At 42.0% G+C, this 15,479-nt stretch overlaps 1 protein-coding gene across 1 annotated transcript in view; it reads left to right on the top strand.

The window, feature by feature from the left end:
• Nucleotides 1-15,479, top strand: part of ccdc78 (coiled-coil domain containing 78) — a 79,148-nt gene that overhangs the window by 11,014 nt on the left and 52,655 nt on the right. Inside the window, exons 3-5 of the mRNA XM_043711977.2 lie at nt 1,108-1,310; nt 3,362-3,525; nt 13,454-13,597. Of these exons, the coding sequence (XP_043567912.2) occupies nt 1,108-1,310; nt 3,362-3,525; nt 13,454-13,597 (511 nt within the window). The remainder of the gene's footprint in view (nt 1-1,107; nt 1,311-3,361; nt 3,526-13,453; nt 13,598-15,479) is intronic.

Consider the following 15,479-nt stretch of genomic DNA (forward strand, 5'->3'; position numbering starts at 1 on the left):
TTTATTTGGTCTCTTACTGTGTGTCTGACTGCTCTATTTCCCAACTATTTTGATTCTGATTTACATTTTCGCAATGAATGCATTATTAAAGCAGTTTGAACACTGACAGTAAAAGCTAAATATGGGCTGTTCTGCTGTCATGCCACAATGGCATTCTTTTGCTGCCTTGCGCTCTCGTGAACTGCTACAAAATATCACGCTGGAGAAGATTGCTATAGAAAACTGGTCCACCCATTCAGTAGAAAGTTCACGTTATTCGAACAATGTCCACAATTCATCAAATGCATTATAGCCAAAGGGTCTGTGAACTACAGCTCCCAATCAATTCATCTGCAGTGACCTTTAGTCCCAATTTATTGCCTCCCCCAATGGACCCCCTCACAATATTTCAAGAAGGTAGCCCAGACCCTAACTTTGCTAGTTGTTTTAATCAGGTGTAAAGTGGATATTCCAGGAGGGATGCAGCTTGTCAAAACACTTAGATTTAAACAAAACAGAATTTATTTACAAGATTACTGAATGAAACACAATCAAAAGAGAACAGCTTAACGTAATCTATCAGTAAACCCAACAGACTATCAACTTAGTGATGCTGTTCCAAATCCTAAACACCCCATTGGCACAAAAGATAAAATCAAACTCAGCATCTGACAGGAGAGATATCAGAGAGAGAGAGTACCAGCCTGGAACACTCTCTTCCATGTCGCTGTTTCTTGGATTAGCCTTAAACCTATCTGACGGCTTTCTGTTGACAGCCAGACTACCAAAATCAAATCAAACCAGAGAAAAACTGAGCTGGGAGAACTGACCACTCCCCTTTCATTTTACAAGATTTTTTTAAACTTGAAAGCCTTTTTCTGGAGGCAGTGTCTGTTAGCTATAATCAAACTGGCCCTAAAACCCGTTCAAAGTATGCTTTTCAGAGTTTGTGTCTTATACGATCTTTTTGGAAAAGAAAGATCAACATAGCCTTGTTAAAGGAACAGCAGCATGACTCTTCTCCTTTCCTACCAACCTCATGTTCCATTGTGAAGCCCGTGGCCCCCACACCTCCTGCAAGAAATGGCATTCTGGATGTCCAGAACTTTACTGTGTCTTGTTGTTCAGATTTCAGGAGATCTTTGACCAGAATGCTTCCACTCAGGCCATTTTCACCAGGACCGTGCAGCCCCTGCTCAGCGTGTTCATGGAAGGAATGAATGCCTGTGTTGTTGTATTTGGTGAAACCAACTCTGGCAAGTCCTACACATTGGTTGGAGAAGAGAATGATCGATTAGCAATCATACCTTTGACAATTGATTACATCTTTGGTAGGTTAATCATTGTTGAATAAAAAACACAGCATTCATTAAACAGAGAATAATTGTGAAATTCTGACTGCAGAGGGATCTAAGAGTTTTAGTTCATGAGTCACAAAATGTTAGTATACAGGCATATAATTAAGAAGGTGAATTCCTTCTTATAAAACGAATTGAGCCTTAAGATAAGGATGTTATGCTTTAGTCATTGCTGAGGCCATATCACAAATGCTGAGTACAATTTTGGTCTTCTTATTTAAGGAAGAAAGTAAATACAATGGAGGTAATTCATTAGAATGATACCTGGATCATAGAATCCCTGCAGTGTGGAAACAGGTCAACAAATTCACACTGACGCTCTGAAGAGCGTCCCACCCAGACTCACACCCCACCCTTTCTCTGTAACCCTGCATTTCCCATGGCTAATCCACCTAACCTACACATCCCCTGGACGCTACAGAGCAATTTAAGAATGGCTAATCTACCTGAGCTGCACATCTTTGGGCTGTGGGAGGAAACCAGAGCACCCAGGGGAAACCCATGCAGAGACAGGGAAAATGTGCAAACTCCACACCGACACTCGCCCAATGCTGGAATTGAGCCAGGGTCCCTGGCGCTGAGAGGCAGCAGTACTAACCACTGAGCCACCATGGCCTCCTCCCAGCCCCAGCCCCTCAGGTGAGCAGGTTGTCTTATGATTATTTTAGATGAGATGGTCTGGGCTTGTTTCCATTGCAGTTTAGAACAGTGAGGAGTGAATTGATTCAGTGTATAAGATGCTGAATAGTTTTGACAAAGCAGACACAGAAATCACTTTCTTTCTCTTGAAGGTGAGTCCAGACCAGGGCACACTGTTTTATAAAATGGCGTTGCCCTTTTAGGACAAAGATGAGGATTTTTTTTTCTCTTAGGGTGTTATGCAATTTTGGAACTCTCTGTCTCAGAGGCAGTGGAGGGGTAGTTGTAAAATCCTTTTAATGCAGAGGTGGATGGATTCTCACTAGGCAGCTGCCTGAGATTGCAGTGGAGGTGATGTCAAGACTGGCTTCCAAATATAATTGGATCATTTTCTGAAAAGAAATGATTAACAAAACTACAAAGAAAAGGCAGGGGATTGACACCAACAGTGTTGCTTTAACAAATGGCACAGATCAAATATCTTCCTTCTGTGTTGTAATCACTCTATTGTTGTTCAATAAGATTACACAAACTGTCCATGGGGTTTCATATGAGCCACGTCAAGGAAAATTTGGCACCGAGCTACGTCAGATGATTGCAGGACAGATGACCAAAGGTTTTGTTCATGAATGAAATAGTAAGGAGCATCTTTAAAGAGGAAAGAGCAATTGAACAGCAGATAATTTTAGGGGAAGAATTCCCTAAAATGTAGGACCTAGAGAGCTGGAAGACTGGTTGCCAGTGATGGAGTGATTACAAAGGATGAACATGCAAGATTCAGACTTGGAGGACATGGAGGAGATTGTACAGTTCGAGGAGATGACAAAGAAGGGAAGGGTGAAGCCTTGACAATCCAGTTGTCTAACTTGATATCTGATGAATAAAAAGGATCTCTTCTCCAGTTGAGCTTAATGTGACCTTTAGTATTGTGGCATAAAAGTATAGCTTTCATCATAATACCAGGACCTCATATTTGAGATCCTTGGGACCAAGGTTGACCCTAACTTGGGAGGGTTTGGGATTTTAAGTTGTTCCATTGGGCTGTTTTGGGTCAACCTGGGTCATGTGGGGTCAAGGGTGGCTCGGAGTGTTGAGCAGGAAGAATAACTAATCTGGAACCAAGTCACACCAATGTTGAACCTAGCCAAATTGTCCTGGTAGATTATTATTTTAATATTTTAATTAATAAATGAGTATGTCAAAGTTTCTGTCCAGTTTTTGAAGGAGTCCAGTTGTCAGGTATCTGGATTTGAGCCACTCCACTTGTAATTTAAAATTAGTAGTTGCCAATCTTTTGTCTTAAAAAAGAGAGCTCTCGTTTCTATAAATCACTGCAAATCTGGATTAAATTTATGCGTCTTCTTCTTTCTGTGTTGGGACCCTAGGTGCACCATACCTGCAGAAGTTACAGGCCACTGCGATGTGGTCTTTTTCGATATCCATGTATGAGATTTATGCTGAAGTGGTGAAGGATTTGTTAGACTCGAGTGGAACGGACCCTGCCAATTTAAAGATCACGTGTAATGCACAAGACGGCACATTCATAAAGGTACAGTCACTTAACATTTCCCCAGGGAGAGTGTTTGAACATTGCAGGGTCTCAGCAAGGAATTTTACTCACTGGGAAACCCGGAGTTATAATACACAAAGCTTGGTCTCCCTTTGAATGCAGGTTTCCTTCTACGATTGGGGAATTACCTGGTAATCTCGTTGTTCATATCTTGTGATAAAGTGGTGCCTTTTGAAGTTGTTAGTGTAGGAAAGCAAACTATTGTGGATGCTGGCAATCCGAACTCGAACAGACGATATTGGAAATCCTCAGCAGGTTAGGCACCAGCTGCGGAGAGTCAGAGGAAAAATAATGCCAATATTTCCTGTCGGGGATCAGAACCAGTAAAGAGAGATGGAACAGCTTTGACTGTATCTCCTTCCGCTTGCTGTGCATTCACCACTTTCCCATCACTGGACTATGTGACTGGGGAGTTCAGGTTATCTTAGTGTTTTTATTAAATGTATCTTGAGAGTATTCAGATGCCAAATTCAATTGGTTATTGGTGATTAATCAATTATTGTACCATCAGCTGTACAGAATATTCCATTAAATAGCAGGACATTTGTTTCCTATTGGCATGAATAAGTTATTTTTATGGTAAGAAATTGAAAAGAGAAAGTATTGTGGAATGGATACAGTTTTCTGAGGATTAAGAATGGAATGTAATAATGTGGTGGAATAAGTATTGAGCATTGAATTGAATTGAATTGAATTTATTGTAATGTGTACCGAGACACAGTGAAAAGCTTTGTCTGTTTCAAAACTGGCTGGTGCATATGTTCAGGCTTCTAAATCTTTTCCCTGATGAGAGGTTGTAGAAAAACATTGCCAGGGTGGGATGGATCTTTGAGAAGAGAGTCAAGATTAGAGTAGTGCTGGAAAGACACAGCAGGTCAGGCAGCATCCAAGGAGCAGGAAAATCGACATTTCGGGCAAAAGCCCTTCCTTGGAGTGAAACGTCGATTTTCCTGCTCCTTGGATGCTGCCTGATCTGCTGTGCTTTTCCAACACTGCTCTAATCTTGACTCTAATCTCCAGCATTTGCAGTACCCACTTTCGCCTGGATCTTTGGGAATGCTGGCGGCTTTTCCTTGACAGCGGGCCTAGTAGATGGATTATATAGATGGGTGGTTGGCCTTTTTGATTGTCCGGGCCAGGTTCACCACTCTCTGTAACTGTCTCCGATCTTGAATGGTACAGTTGCCATATCAGGTAGTGATACATCCAGATAGAATGATCTCGATGGCAAAACTATAAAATTGGGCAAGGGTATTCAACATCATACCAAATTTCCTCAGCTGCCCGAGGAAGAAGAGACGTTGTTGGGCCTTTGTAACCAGTGCATCCACATGAAGAGTCCAAGAAATCTTGTCGTGGATGACCACTCCCAGGAGCTTGACACTCTCCACTCGTTCCACCTCTGTGCTGTAAATGCTTGGGGGAATGAGTAACATCCTGCCGAAAGTCAATAATGAGTTCCTTGGTTTTGCCGGCATTGAGAGCTAGGTTGTTCTCAGTGCACCATTTTTCCAGATCTTCCACCTCCCATCTGTAGTCTGTTTCATCGCCATCTGAGATTTGACCGACTATAGTGGTGTCATCAGCGAACTTGTAAATGGCATTATGGCATATATTACAACATTGTCAGCTTGGTTCAGGTTGTCATCAAATCCACTGGAAACATCTGGAATGCCTTGGGTAGATTCATTGCCCCCAGTCCTTCTTATTGGTATCAGTGTAAATACCATGTGGGGAAAGAAGCCCACAGAGTGTCTTCCATCAGTACATCGGGTGGTCTTGATAAATGAATTAGGTTTTAGCGAGTGTTGAGAAGATTTGTAGCTCAGGTTGAGGTTCGGGATGTAGATTTGCTCGCTGAGCTGGAAGGTTCATTTTCAGACGTTTTGTCACCATATTAGGAAACATCTTCAGTGAACCTCCAGATGAAGCATTGCTGATGATTCCTGGTTTCTATTTATATGTTTGGATTTCTTTGGGTTGGTGATGTCATTTCCTGCAGTGATGTCATTTCCTATGGTGATGTCCTTTGCTGTTCTTTTTCTCAGGGGTGGTAAATCATGTCTAAGTCAATGTGTTTGTTGATAGAGTTCCAGTTGGAATGCCATGCTTCAAGGAATTCTCCTGTGTGTCTCTGTTTTGCTTGTTCTAGGATGGATGTGTTGTCCCAGTCGAAGTGGTGTCCTTCCTCATCTGTGTGTAAGGATATTAGTGAGAGAGGGTCATGTCGTTTTGTGGCTATTTGATGTTCATGTATCCTGGAGGCTAGTTTTCTGCCTGGTTGTCCAATGTAGTGTTTGTTACAGTCCTTGCACAGTATTTTGTAAATGACATTAGTTTTGCTTGTTGTCTATATGGGGTCTTTTAAGTACATTAGCTGCTGTTTTAGTGTGTTGGTGGGTTTGTGGGCTACCATGATGCCAAGGGGTCTGAGTAGTCTGGCAGTCATTTCTGAGATGTCTTTGATGTAGGGGAGAGTGGCTCGGGTTTCTGGACGTGTTTCGTCTGCTTGTTTGGGTTGGTTGCTGAGAAATCTGTGTTCATTTGGTAACCGTTCTTTTTGAATGCACTGTATAGGTGATTTTCCTCTGCTCTGTGTAGTTCCTCTGTGCTGCAGTGTGTGGTGGCTCGTTGGGAATAATGTTCTGATGCAGCTTCATTTGTGGGTGTTGGGATGATTGCTTCTGTAGTTCAGTATTTGGTCCATATGTGTTGTTTTCCTGTAGACGCTGTTTTGAAGTTCCCCATTGGCTGTTCATTCTACTGTGACATCTAGGAATGGCAGTTTGTTGTTGTTTTCCTCCTCTTTAGTGAATTGTATGCCAGTAAAGGTATTATTGATGGTCTTGATGGTTTCCTCTAATTAGTTTCATTTAGTGATGACAAGGTATCATCCACATAGTGGACACATATATTGCGTTGGATGGTTGGCAGAACTGTTTGGTTTGAGTCTCCACATTACTGCCTCTGCTAAGAGCCCTGATATCAGAGATCCCATGGGTGTTCCATTGGTTTGTCTGTAGGTTTTGTTGTTGAAGGTGAAGTGGATGGTAAGGCATAGGTCCACCAGCTTGACGATACTGTACTTGCTGATGAAGTTGGTGGTGTTTGGTGTATGTGTCTTAGTATTTTCTAATAGTGTAGTCAGTGTTTCCTTGGCCAGGTTGATGTTGATTGATGTGAACAGAGCTGTTACATCAAAGGAGACCATTCATTCGCCCTCTTCCATCTTTGTGTCTTTGATGATCTTCCGGAATTCGTGGGTGGAGTGGATGGAGTGGCATGAGTCTTCTACTCAGTGTTTTAGTCTTTGGTGTGGCTCCTTGGCCGATCTGTAAGTTGGTTTCCAGGTAGCGAGACTATGGGTCTGAGGGGTCTCCTGGTTTGTGAACTTTGGGTAATCTGTGGAAGCGTGGTGTGTTGGATCCATTTGGTTTCATTTTTGGAAGTCGGTCATATTTATTTCTCCAGATTTCTGAAGTTTTTTGAGTAGGGCTGTGATTTGGTTCTATAGTTGTAGGGTCGGGTCTCTCACCACTTGTTGGTAAGTATTGGTATCCGCAAGTAGTGCGTTCACTTTTTCAATGTAGTCTCTTTGATTTAAAATGACTGTTAATCATCTTTTGTCTGCAGGTAGGATAACAATGTTTTCTTTTAGTCTTTCTAGTGCTTTCCTTTCTTGTGTATTGAGTGTGTTTCCTTTTTTTTAACTGCTTAATGTTGGTGCGACCACCTGTCTGATAGTTGGCTGGGTTTCATCTGTGAGTTGGTTGTATTTCAGTGTTGTTTCTAATGCTGCGAAGAACTTTTTCTTGTCCGCATCCTGGAAGCTGTAATTTAATCCTCGTACTAAGATAGCTTTTTCAGTGTCCGTTAAGGGTCGGTCAAATACATTTTTTATCCATGCTTCTGTGTTGTCAGTGTTGTTACTTTGTGAATGTTTGTCTAGGTTTTTTTGGAGGCCTAGTTTTTTCATTTTCTGTGTTTGTCACTGTCTAATATCTATGGCTTGTTGTACTGTGTCTGTCCATTCATGGTCTGTTGCATGAGTAAGTCAAAATCTTTGGTGCAAAGTTTCCCAGTTGTATTTACGGAGTCTGTTGTGGGCATACAGACCTCCCCTTAACACCCCACTAGCTAAAAAAAATAGCAGAGCAAAACGGCCACAGAGTGACGTGGAGAAATGATTAATGATGCCCACAACAGATTCCGTAAATACAACTGGGAAATTTTGCACCAAAAATCTTTACTCACTCATGCAACAGACCATGAATGGCCGGCCCCATACAACAAGTCATAGATATTAGACAGTGACAAACACAGAAAATGAAAAAACTAGACCTCCAAGAAAACCTCGACATACATTCACAAAGTAACAACACTGACAACACCGAATCACAGCCCTACTCAACAAACTTCAGAAATCTGGAGAAACAGCTAGTGGGGAACTTCAAAACAGCATCTACAGGAAAACAATACATACAGACCAAATACTGAACTACAGAAGCAATCATTCCAACACCCACAAATGAAGCTGCATCAGAACATTTTCCAATGAGCCACCACACACTGCAGCACAGAGGAACTACGCAGAGAGAGGAAAATCACCTATACAGTGCATTCAAAAAGAACGGTTACCCAATGAACACAGTCCACAGATTTCTCAGCAACAAACCCAAACAAGCAGACGAAACACGTCCAGAAACCCGAGCCACTCTCCCCTACATCAAAGACATCTCAGAAATGACTGCCAGACTACTCAGACCCTTTGGCATCATAGTAGCCCACAAACCCACCAACACACTAAAACAGCAGCTAATGTACTTAAAAGACCCCATATAGACAACAAGCAAAACTAATATGATTTACAAAATACTGTGCAAGGACTGTAACAAACACTACATTGGGCAAACAGGAGAAAACTAGCCACCAGGATACATGAACATCAACTAGCCACAAAACGACATGACCCTCTCTCACTAATATCCTTACATACAGATGAGGAAGGACACCACTTCGACTGGGACAACACATCCATCCGAGGACATGCAAAACAGAGACACACAGGAGAATTCCTTGAAGCATGGCATTCCAACCGGAACTCTATCAACAAACACATTGACTTAGACATGATTTACCACCCCCTGAGAAAAAGAACAGCAAAGGATATCACCATAGGAAATGACACCACTGCAGGAAATGACATCACCAATCCAAAGAAACCCAAACATATAAATAGAAAGCAAGAATCATCAGCAATGCTTTATTTGGAGGTTCACTGAAGATGTTCCCCAACACGGTGACAAAACGTCTGAAAATGAACCTTCCAGCTCAGCGAGCAAACCTACATCCATGAAATAGGTTTATAGCATAGTACTTCATAGCTCCATAACAATGCAGTTATGTGATACTCTCTTGTGAGATGTCAGGCTGTTATGAATAAGAATACATTACTGTTAGATGGAACTAAGCACGAGAACATCTATTCCAACAAACAGCTCATCGTGGGAACAGTGCTTTATATTCTGATGGACAGAACTTTTCTTGTGGTGTCAGTTAACCACGATGGATCAGTGGTTAGCACTGCTGTCTCACAGTACCAGGAACTGAGTTAATTTCCCACCCCGGGTGACTGTCTGTGTGGAGTTTGCATATTCTCCCTGTGTCTGCGTGAGTTTCCTTCAGGTCATAGAGTCAAGGTCATAGAGATGTACAGCATGGAAACAGACCCTTTGGTCCAACCCACCCATGCCGACCAGATATCCCAACTCAATCTAGTCCCACCAGCCAGCACCCAGCCCATTTCCCTCCAAACCCTTCCCATTCATATACCCGTCCAAATGCCTCTTAAATGTTGCAATTAAACCAGCCTCCACCATTTCCTCTGACAGCTCATTCCATACATGTACCACCCTCTGTGTGAAAAAGTTGCCCCTTAGGTCTCTTTTATATCTTTCCCCTCTCACCCTAAACCTATGCCCTCTAGTTCTGGACTCCCTGAACTATTTATCCTATCCATGCCCCTCATAATTTTGTAAACCTCTATAAGGCTCAGCCTCCAACGCTCCAGGGAAATCAGCCCCAGTCTGTTCAGCCTCTTCCTGTAGCTCAAATCCTCCAACCCTGGCAACATCCTTGTAAATCTTTTCTGAACCCTTTCAAATTTCACAAATCTTTCCGATAGGAAGGAGACCAGAATTGCGCTCAATATTCCAACAGTGGCCTAACCAATGTCCTGTACAGCCGCAACATGACCTCCCAACTCCTGTACTCAATACTCTGACCAATAAAGGAAAGCATACCAAACATCTTCTTCACTATCCTATCTACCTGCGACTCCACTTTCAAGGAGCTATGAACCTGCACTCCAAGATCTTTTTGTTCAGCAACACTCCCTAGGACCTCACCATTCAGTGTATAAGTCCTGCTAAGATTTGCTTTCCCAAAATGCAGCATCTCTCACTTATCTGAATTAAACTCCATCTGCCACTTCTCAGCCCTGCTTTGGTTTCCTCCCACAGTCCAAAGATGTGCAGGCTTGATGAATTGGCTCTGCTAAATTGCCTGCAGTGTTCAGGGATGTGTAGGTCAGGTGCATTATTCAGGGGTAAATGTAGAGTAATAGGGTAGGGGAGTAGTTCTGGGTGGGTTATTCATTGGAGGGTCGGTGTGGACTTGTTGGGCCAAATGGTCTGTTTCCATACTGTAGGAATTCTGTGATTCTCTGATTCTCTGATTCTATTCTAAATTGTCCACTGTGTCTAGGGATGTGTGATTTACGTGGATTAGCCATGGAAATGCAGGGCTCCAGGGATAGGGTTGGGTCTGGGTGGGATGTTCTTCAGAGGGTCCGTGTGGACTCGATGGGCCAAATGACCTGCTTCCACACTGTAGGGATTCTATGATTCACTTCAAGTAGTAATTACTTCATATCACACTATGATATAGTGGAATATAGGTGAATGAGGATTATACAAAGTGAATGTAATGCGGATGGGGAAAGACTTTTGCTGGGAAAAAGCAGAGTATGCAGCATGTTGTGAGCTATAACATTCTGTCAGGAATTGCAAATTCACACGGGTGGGAAACGTGCCCTTGGCAGTTTCAGTACGCATCACCATATACAGCCCACATTTAAAGATGGGGTAGGAGAGGACAAGAGGAAGAAGCTGAGTAGAAGACACGAGAGATTATATTAAATTAAATGACAAATCAAAAATGGTGGAAGACAAACAGGGGTATTGGGGCAAGAAAAGATGGGCCTGGAGGAGATGTAAAAGGGAAAATGTGGATTCAATACTGAATTCTTGAATTTTCAATTGTTGGCACAGTCCTAACTTTATTGGTGTGTTTTTGGACAGCAGATGTTGCTAATGATTCTGGAAATGTTAACATTCATTTTCTCACTGCAGACACTGTCAAACCTATTGAGTGCTTCGACATCTTTTGACTTATTATGTATACAGAGGTCTCGAAACTGTTCTTGGAGATACTAGTGGGCCATTGTTAGTTCTTTTGTGCAGCATTTATTTTAAGAGTTTTCAGAAATAAAGGAACATCATAGGAAAATGTTAACCCAAATAGTGTCATTTTATGTTTCTGTTCTAATCATTTTATACTATGATTTGGTTTGAGGAGTTTGCAAAATCATGTTGTACTTGATGTGTTTGAATAGTGTTAGTCAATACAATTTTGCCAGAAATTTGAAATTAATGTCATCTTGATGGATTGCTGATAAATTCAAGACTATTTCTTTTCCTTGTTGGCCTATTAAGTATTGAGAAAAGCTGGAAGATCTGTGTATCTGTAATTCAAGCCATATTTTGATTGGCACATGAATCTTAAACAATACAAATTGCTCCAAGATGGCGGCAGAGTGAATCGCTTCAGCCGGAACTCCTTTGCTCCGCCCATTCCTTTCCTTTTCCCCTCCCTTTTTTCCTCCATTTCTGTGGGGGGTTTTTTCCATTTTTGACTTGGACTTATATATTATGAAATATAACATTTCATCAGCATGTATCTAATTAAATGTTATAAGTTCTCAATGTGGACAGTATCCACACGTAATGTAAAATATATCAAAAACTCTTTTGACGCGATCGTAGGTTATATAGAACATACAGAGGAGAAACTGACTATTCAGCCCATCTGGTCATGCTGGTATTAATGACCCCAACTTTGCCTCCAATATCAATGTTTTGCTATAAATTTTGTGTCTTCTGATCCTGCTCCACAGCTATCTGATGAATGAGCAGAGCTCCAAAAGTTAGTTCTTCCAAATAAATCTGTTGGATTATAACCTGGTGTTGTATGATTTTTAACAATATAGTTGATATAGTTTAATGTGTAGGAAGTTGATCACGTCAAGATGTTCAAGGTTATTTGGAAGTCGAGGGAATTGACTTCCAATTCTCAAATTTCCAGGATAAGATTGGAATTGTTGAACTGGATAATTATTCCCAGGTCTATGGGTTGTAACCATTGACAACTAATGAGGATGTTGAGTAAATGGTTTCCTTGTAGAGAGAGCGCTCTGACGTTATAGAGAGAGGTAACAAAGTCCTTGTACTGGTGAACGAGACCTTTAGAAGCCAAGTACACTACAGACGTAAAAGATAGGAGACAGCATTCCTTGAACTATACTGGTTCTAGTTCCAAGTGTGTGTTGACATTGGCAGCATCCCTGAGGATGTACGCTGTTCAGTAGCACAATAGGATTTAACTGTTATCCCAGAGTTGAGAAGACAATTTATCAGAAAAGAGTCAAAAAGACTCAGGGCTGAAAGCAGAACTGAAAGGGCACACTTCCCGGAAAGACTGAACACTGAGAGATGGTTAATAATATGATTGGGAATGAGAAGGTCTGGTTTAAAGTTATTTGCAAAAGAAACAAATACAAAGTGGGAATTTATTTCACACAACCCATGGTGCATGATGTACCATATCGTTTGGAATTGCGGTGGAACCAGGTTCATTTGAGGCATTCAAGCAGGCATTGGATGATTATTTAAACAGAAATGATGTGCAGACTTACAGAGAAAGGAAGGAGAATGGTGCTAAGTCATAATGCTCACTCAGAGAGCAAGTGCAGACTCCATGGGCAGAATGGCCTCCTTCCTGTAACAATTCTGTGATTGCTTTTCTTCCTCAAGGTGGAGGGGTGACCCGATAAAATTAATGCATCAGACATTTAGCATAGAAAGCGCTAAATTGCAACTGTACTTATTGGGTCCTCATTGATGGAATTTTGCGGGGGGCGCGGGTAGGGTCATGAGGCATCATTAACAACTGAGTTCTACCTTTTCTCTGTCTCTCTCTCTCTCTCTCTGTCTCTGTAAATGAGCCTTGGAGTCACAGAGTCATGCCGCACAGAAACACTCTTCAGTCCAACTGGCCCATGCCGACTAGATAACCTAAGATAATCTAGTCCCAATTGTTAGCATTTGGTCCTTCTAAACCCTTCCTATTCATGTACCAATCCAGGTGCCTCTTAAATGTTGTACCATTTCCTCTGTCAGCTCATTCCATACACACACCACCTTCTGCATGAAAAGGTTGCCCCTTAAAAGGGATCAAATTCTTTTCCTTCTCATCTTAAACCTATACCTTCTAGTTTTGGACTCCCCCACTCCAGGGAATAGCCCTTGTCTGTTCACCCTATCCATGCCCCTCATGATTTTATAAACCTATATAAGGTCAGCCCTCAGCCTCTGATGCTCCAGGGAAAATAGCCCCAACCCATCCGGCCTCTCCCCGTGGCACAAACCCTCTAATCCTGGCAACATCTTTGTAAATCTTTTGTGAACCCTTTCAAGTTTCACAACATCCTTCCTATAGCCGCGGTTCAGAGTTATTTATGTTTAATCTGGTGACACTCTACTGAAAGTTGACATTTGTTGGTTTTCAGGGATTAAACCGCGTCACCGTCTCCTCAGCAGCTGATGCAACATCCACCTTCCGCCAAGGCTGGGCACGGCGCACAGGAGCGAACACTGACTTCGGGCCCGCGGAGAGCCAAGCCACTGTTATCACTCAACTGAACCTACTGGTGGTGAGACTCCAAAGTTACTGCCTTCGATAAGGATGCATCACATACTGTACCTGAAGCTGAAGAACCTCCCCCGATGTTCGCTCGAGCAATAGTGCTGTCATTCCACAAATAAGTCATTCGTCACTTGTCCATTGGCAGTCGGAAAATGATGGAAGCAATACAATTGCAATACACCATACAAGAAATGTTCCTTTCAAAATGGAATGATTAGAGGCTAGGAGAAAGGGCATCATTATAGCTATTGTAACAAACGTAATCCAGGGCTCAACCATTTCTCTCACATCCATTCTTGATGTCCCTGGCATTAACAAAAAAACCTAACCTCCCATTTCTCTTATCTAGCATCCATTGTCGGCTGATTGAATAAATAAATATCTTCTTTCGCTTGTTTGAGACCAAACTCAGACAGACCACACTTATAACTCCCAAAATAAAATGTCTGCTCTTGCATACGATGGAATGATTGGGCAACACTTGCTGAACAATTGTGATTGTGCTAATCGCATCACTGAAGGGCAGGAGCCCTTCACCAGGAATCATCTCCTGCTCCTCGGATGTTACCTGACCTGATGTGCTTTTCCAGTATCACTCTAATCTTGACTCTAATCTCCAGCATCTGCAGTACCCACTTTCGCCTTTAGAGAAGGAAATCTGCAGTCTTTATTTGAGCTGGCCTATTTGTGACTCCAGTCCCAAAACAATGTGACTCTAAATTGCCATCTGGAGCTCGGGCTGGAGCAACAAAAGTAGGCTTTGCTAGCGATATCAACATCGTACACAAGAATAAAAAAAAATCTGAGCCAGTGTCGTGAAGAAAGCAACAGGAGGCTATAGATAATTGAGCAAAATAAAAGGCATGAACATATTTCTTTCATTTTTAGAGAATGGGTCCCTTTGTATGAATATATGTTAATGTGAGCAAATGTAAATAGTCCACATTACATGTCTAACTAATTATTTTAAATTGGTTAAATTGTTAGTATTATGATTACCACAGTCAGAATTATTTAGTAAGTGCTGCCCAATCATGCAGTCATATCCAAGAGCGGCCATTTTGTTTTTTGTTGTAAAGTCTGGGCTGATGAGTGCCTGTCACTGACAACTGAAGGAAGATGCTGTTTTATTCAATCAGCCAATTACTTGGGAGATAGACAGCAGAAAAGAGAGTTCAGAGGATATTTTTTCCCCATGACGAGAGGGTCAAAATGACCACAAAAGTAACTGTTGAACCCCTAGTTAATTTCGTAATAATAGGCGACAGGTGACATTGCTCCTAATCAGCCCATTTTGGAAGGAGATCTTCCTATCAAGTATAATGATAGAATCCCTAAAGTGCGGAAGTAGGCCATTTGTCCCAGCGAGTTCACACTGAACCACCCAAAGAACATCCTATCCAAACCCACCCCATCCCTGTAACACTGTGTTTCCCATGACTAATCAACCTAGCCGGCACATTTCTGGTCACTATAGGCAATTTAGCATGACCAATCCACCTAACCTGTGTTTCTTTGGACTATGGGAGGAACCCGGAGCACCCAAAGGAAACCCATGCAGACATGGGGATTCCACACAATCACCCGAGGGTGGAATCAAGCCTGGATCCCTGGTGCTATGAGGTAGCAGTGCTAACCACTGAGCCACTGTGCTGTCCAATAAAACAAGCTTGCTCTCAACAATTGATGAATAATCTATTTATGGAATTACAGCACAATTGCTTGAATGAACATTAATTCTAAATATTACTGAATTATCTATCTAATATGGTGGGATTCATCCTGTCATCAGAAGACATTAGTCTGGGCTCCTGAATAACTAGCCTAGTGACATTCCCACTCCACCATCACCTCCCCCTATGAGGATTAACTCATCAACTAATCAGCAC

This window comes from Chiloscyllium plagiosum, unplaced genomic scaffold, assembly GCF_037043375.1.
Source record: "Chiloscyllium plagiosum isolate Xiang-an unplaced genomic scaffold, Cpla_swu_hap1 HiC_scaffold_20, whole genome shotgun sequence".
NCBI classification, from domain to species: Eukaryota; Metazoa; Chordata; class Chondrichthyes; order Orectolobiformes; family Hemiscylliidae; genus Chiloscyllium; species Chiloscyllium plagiosum.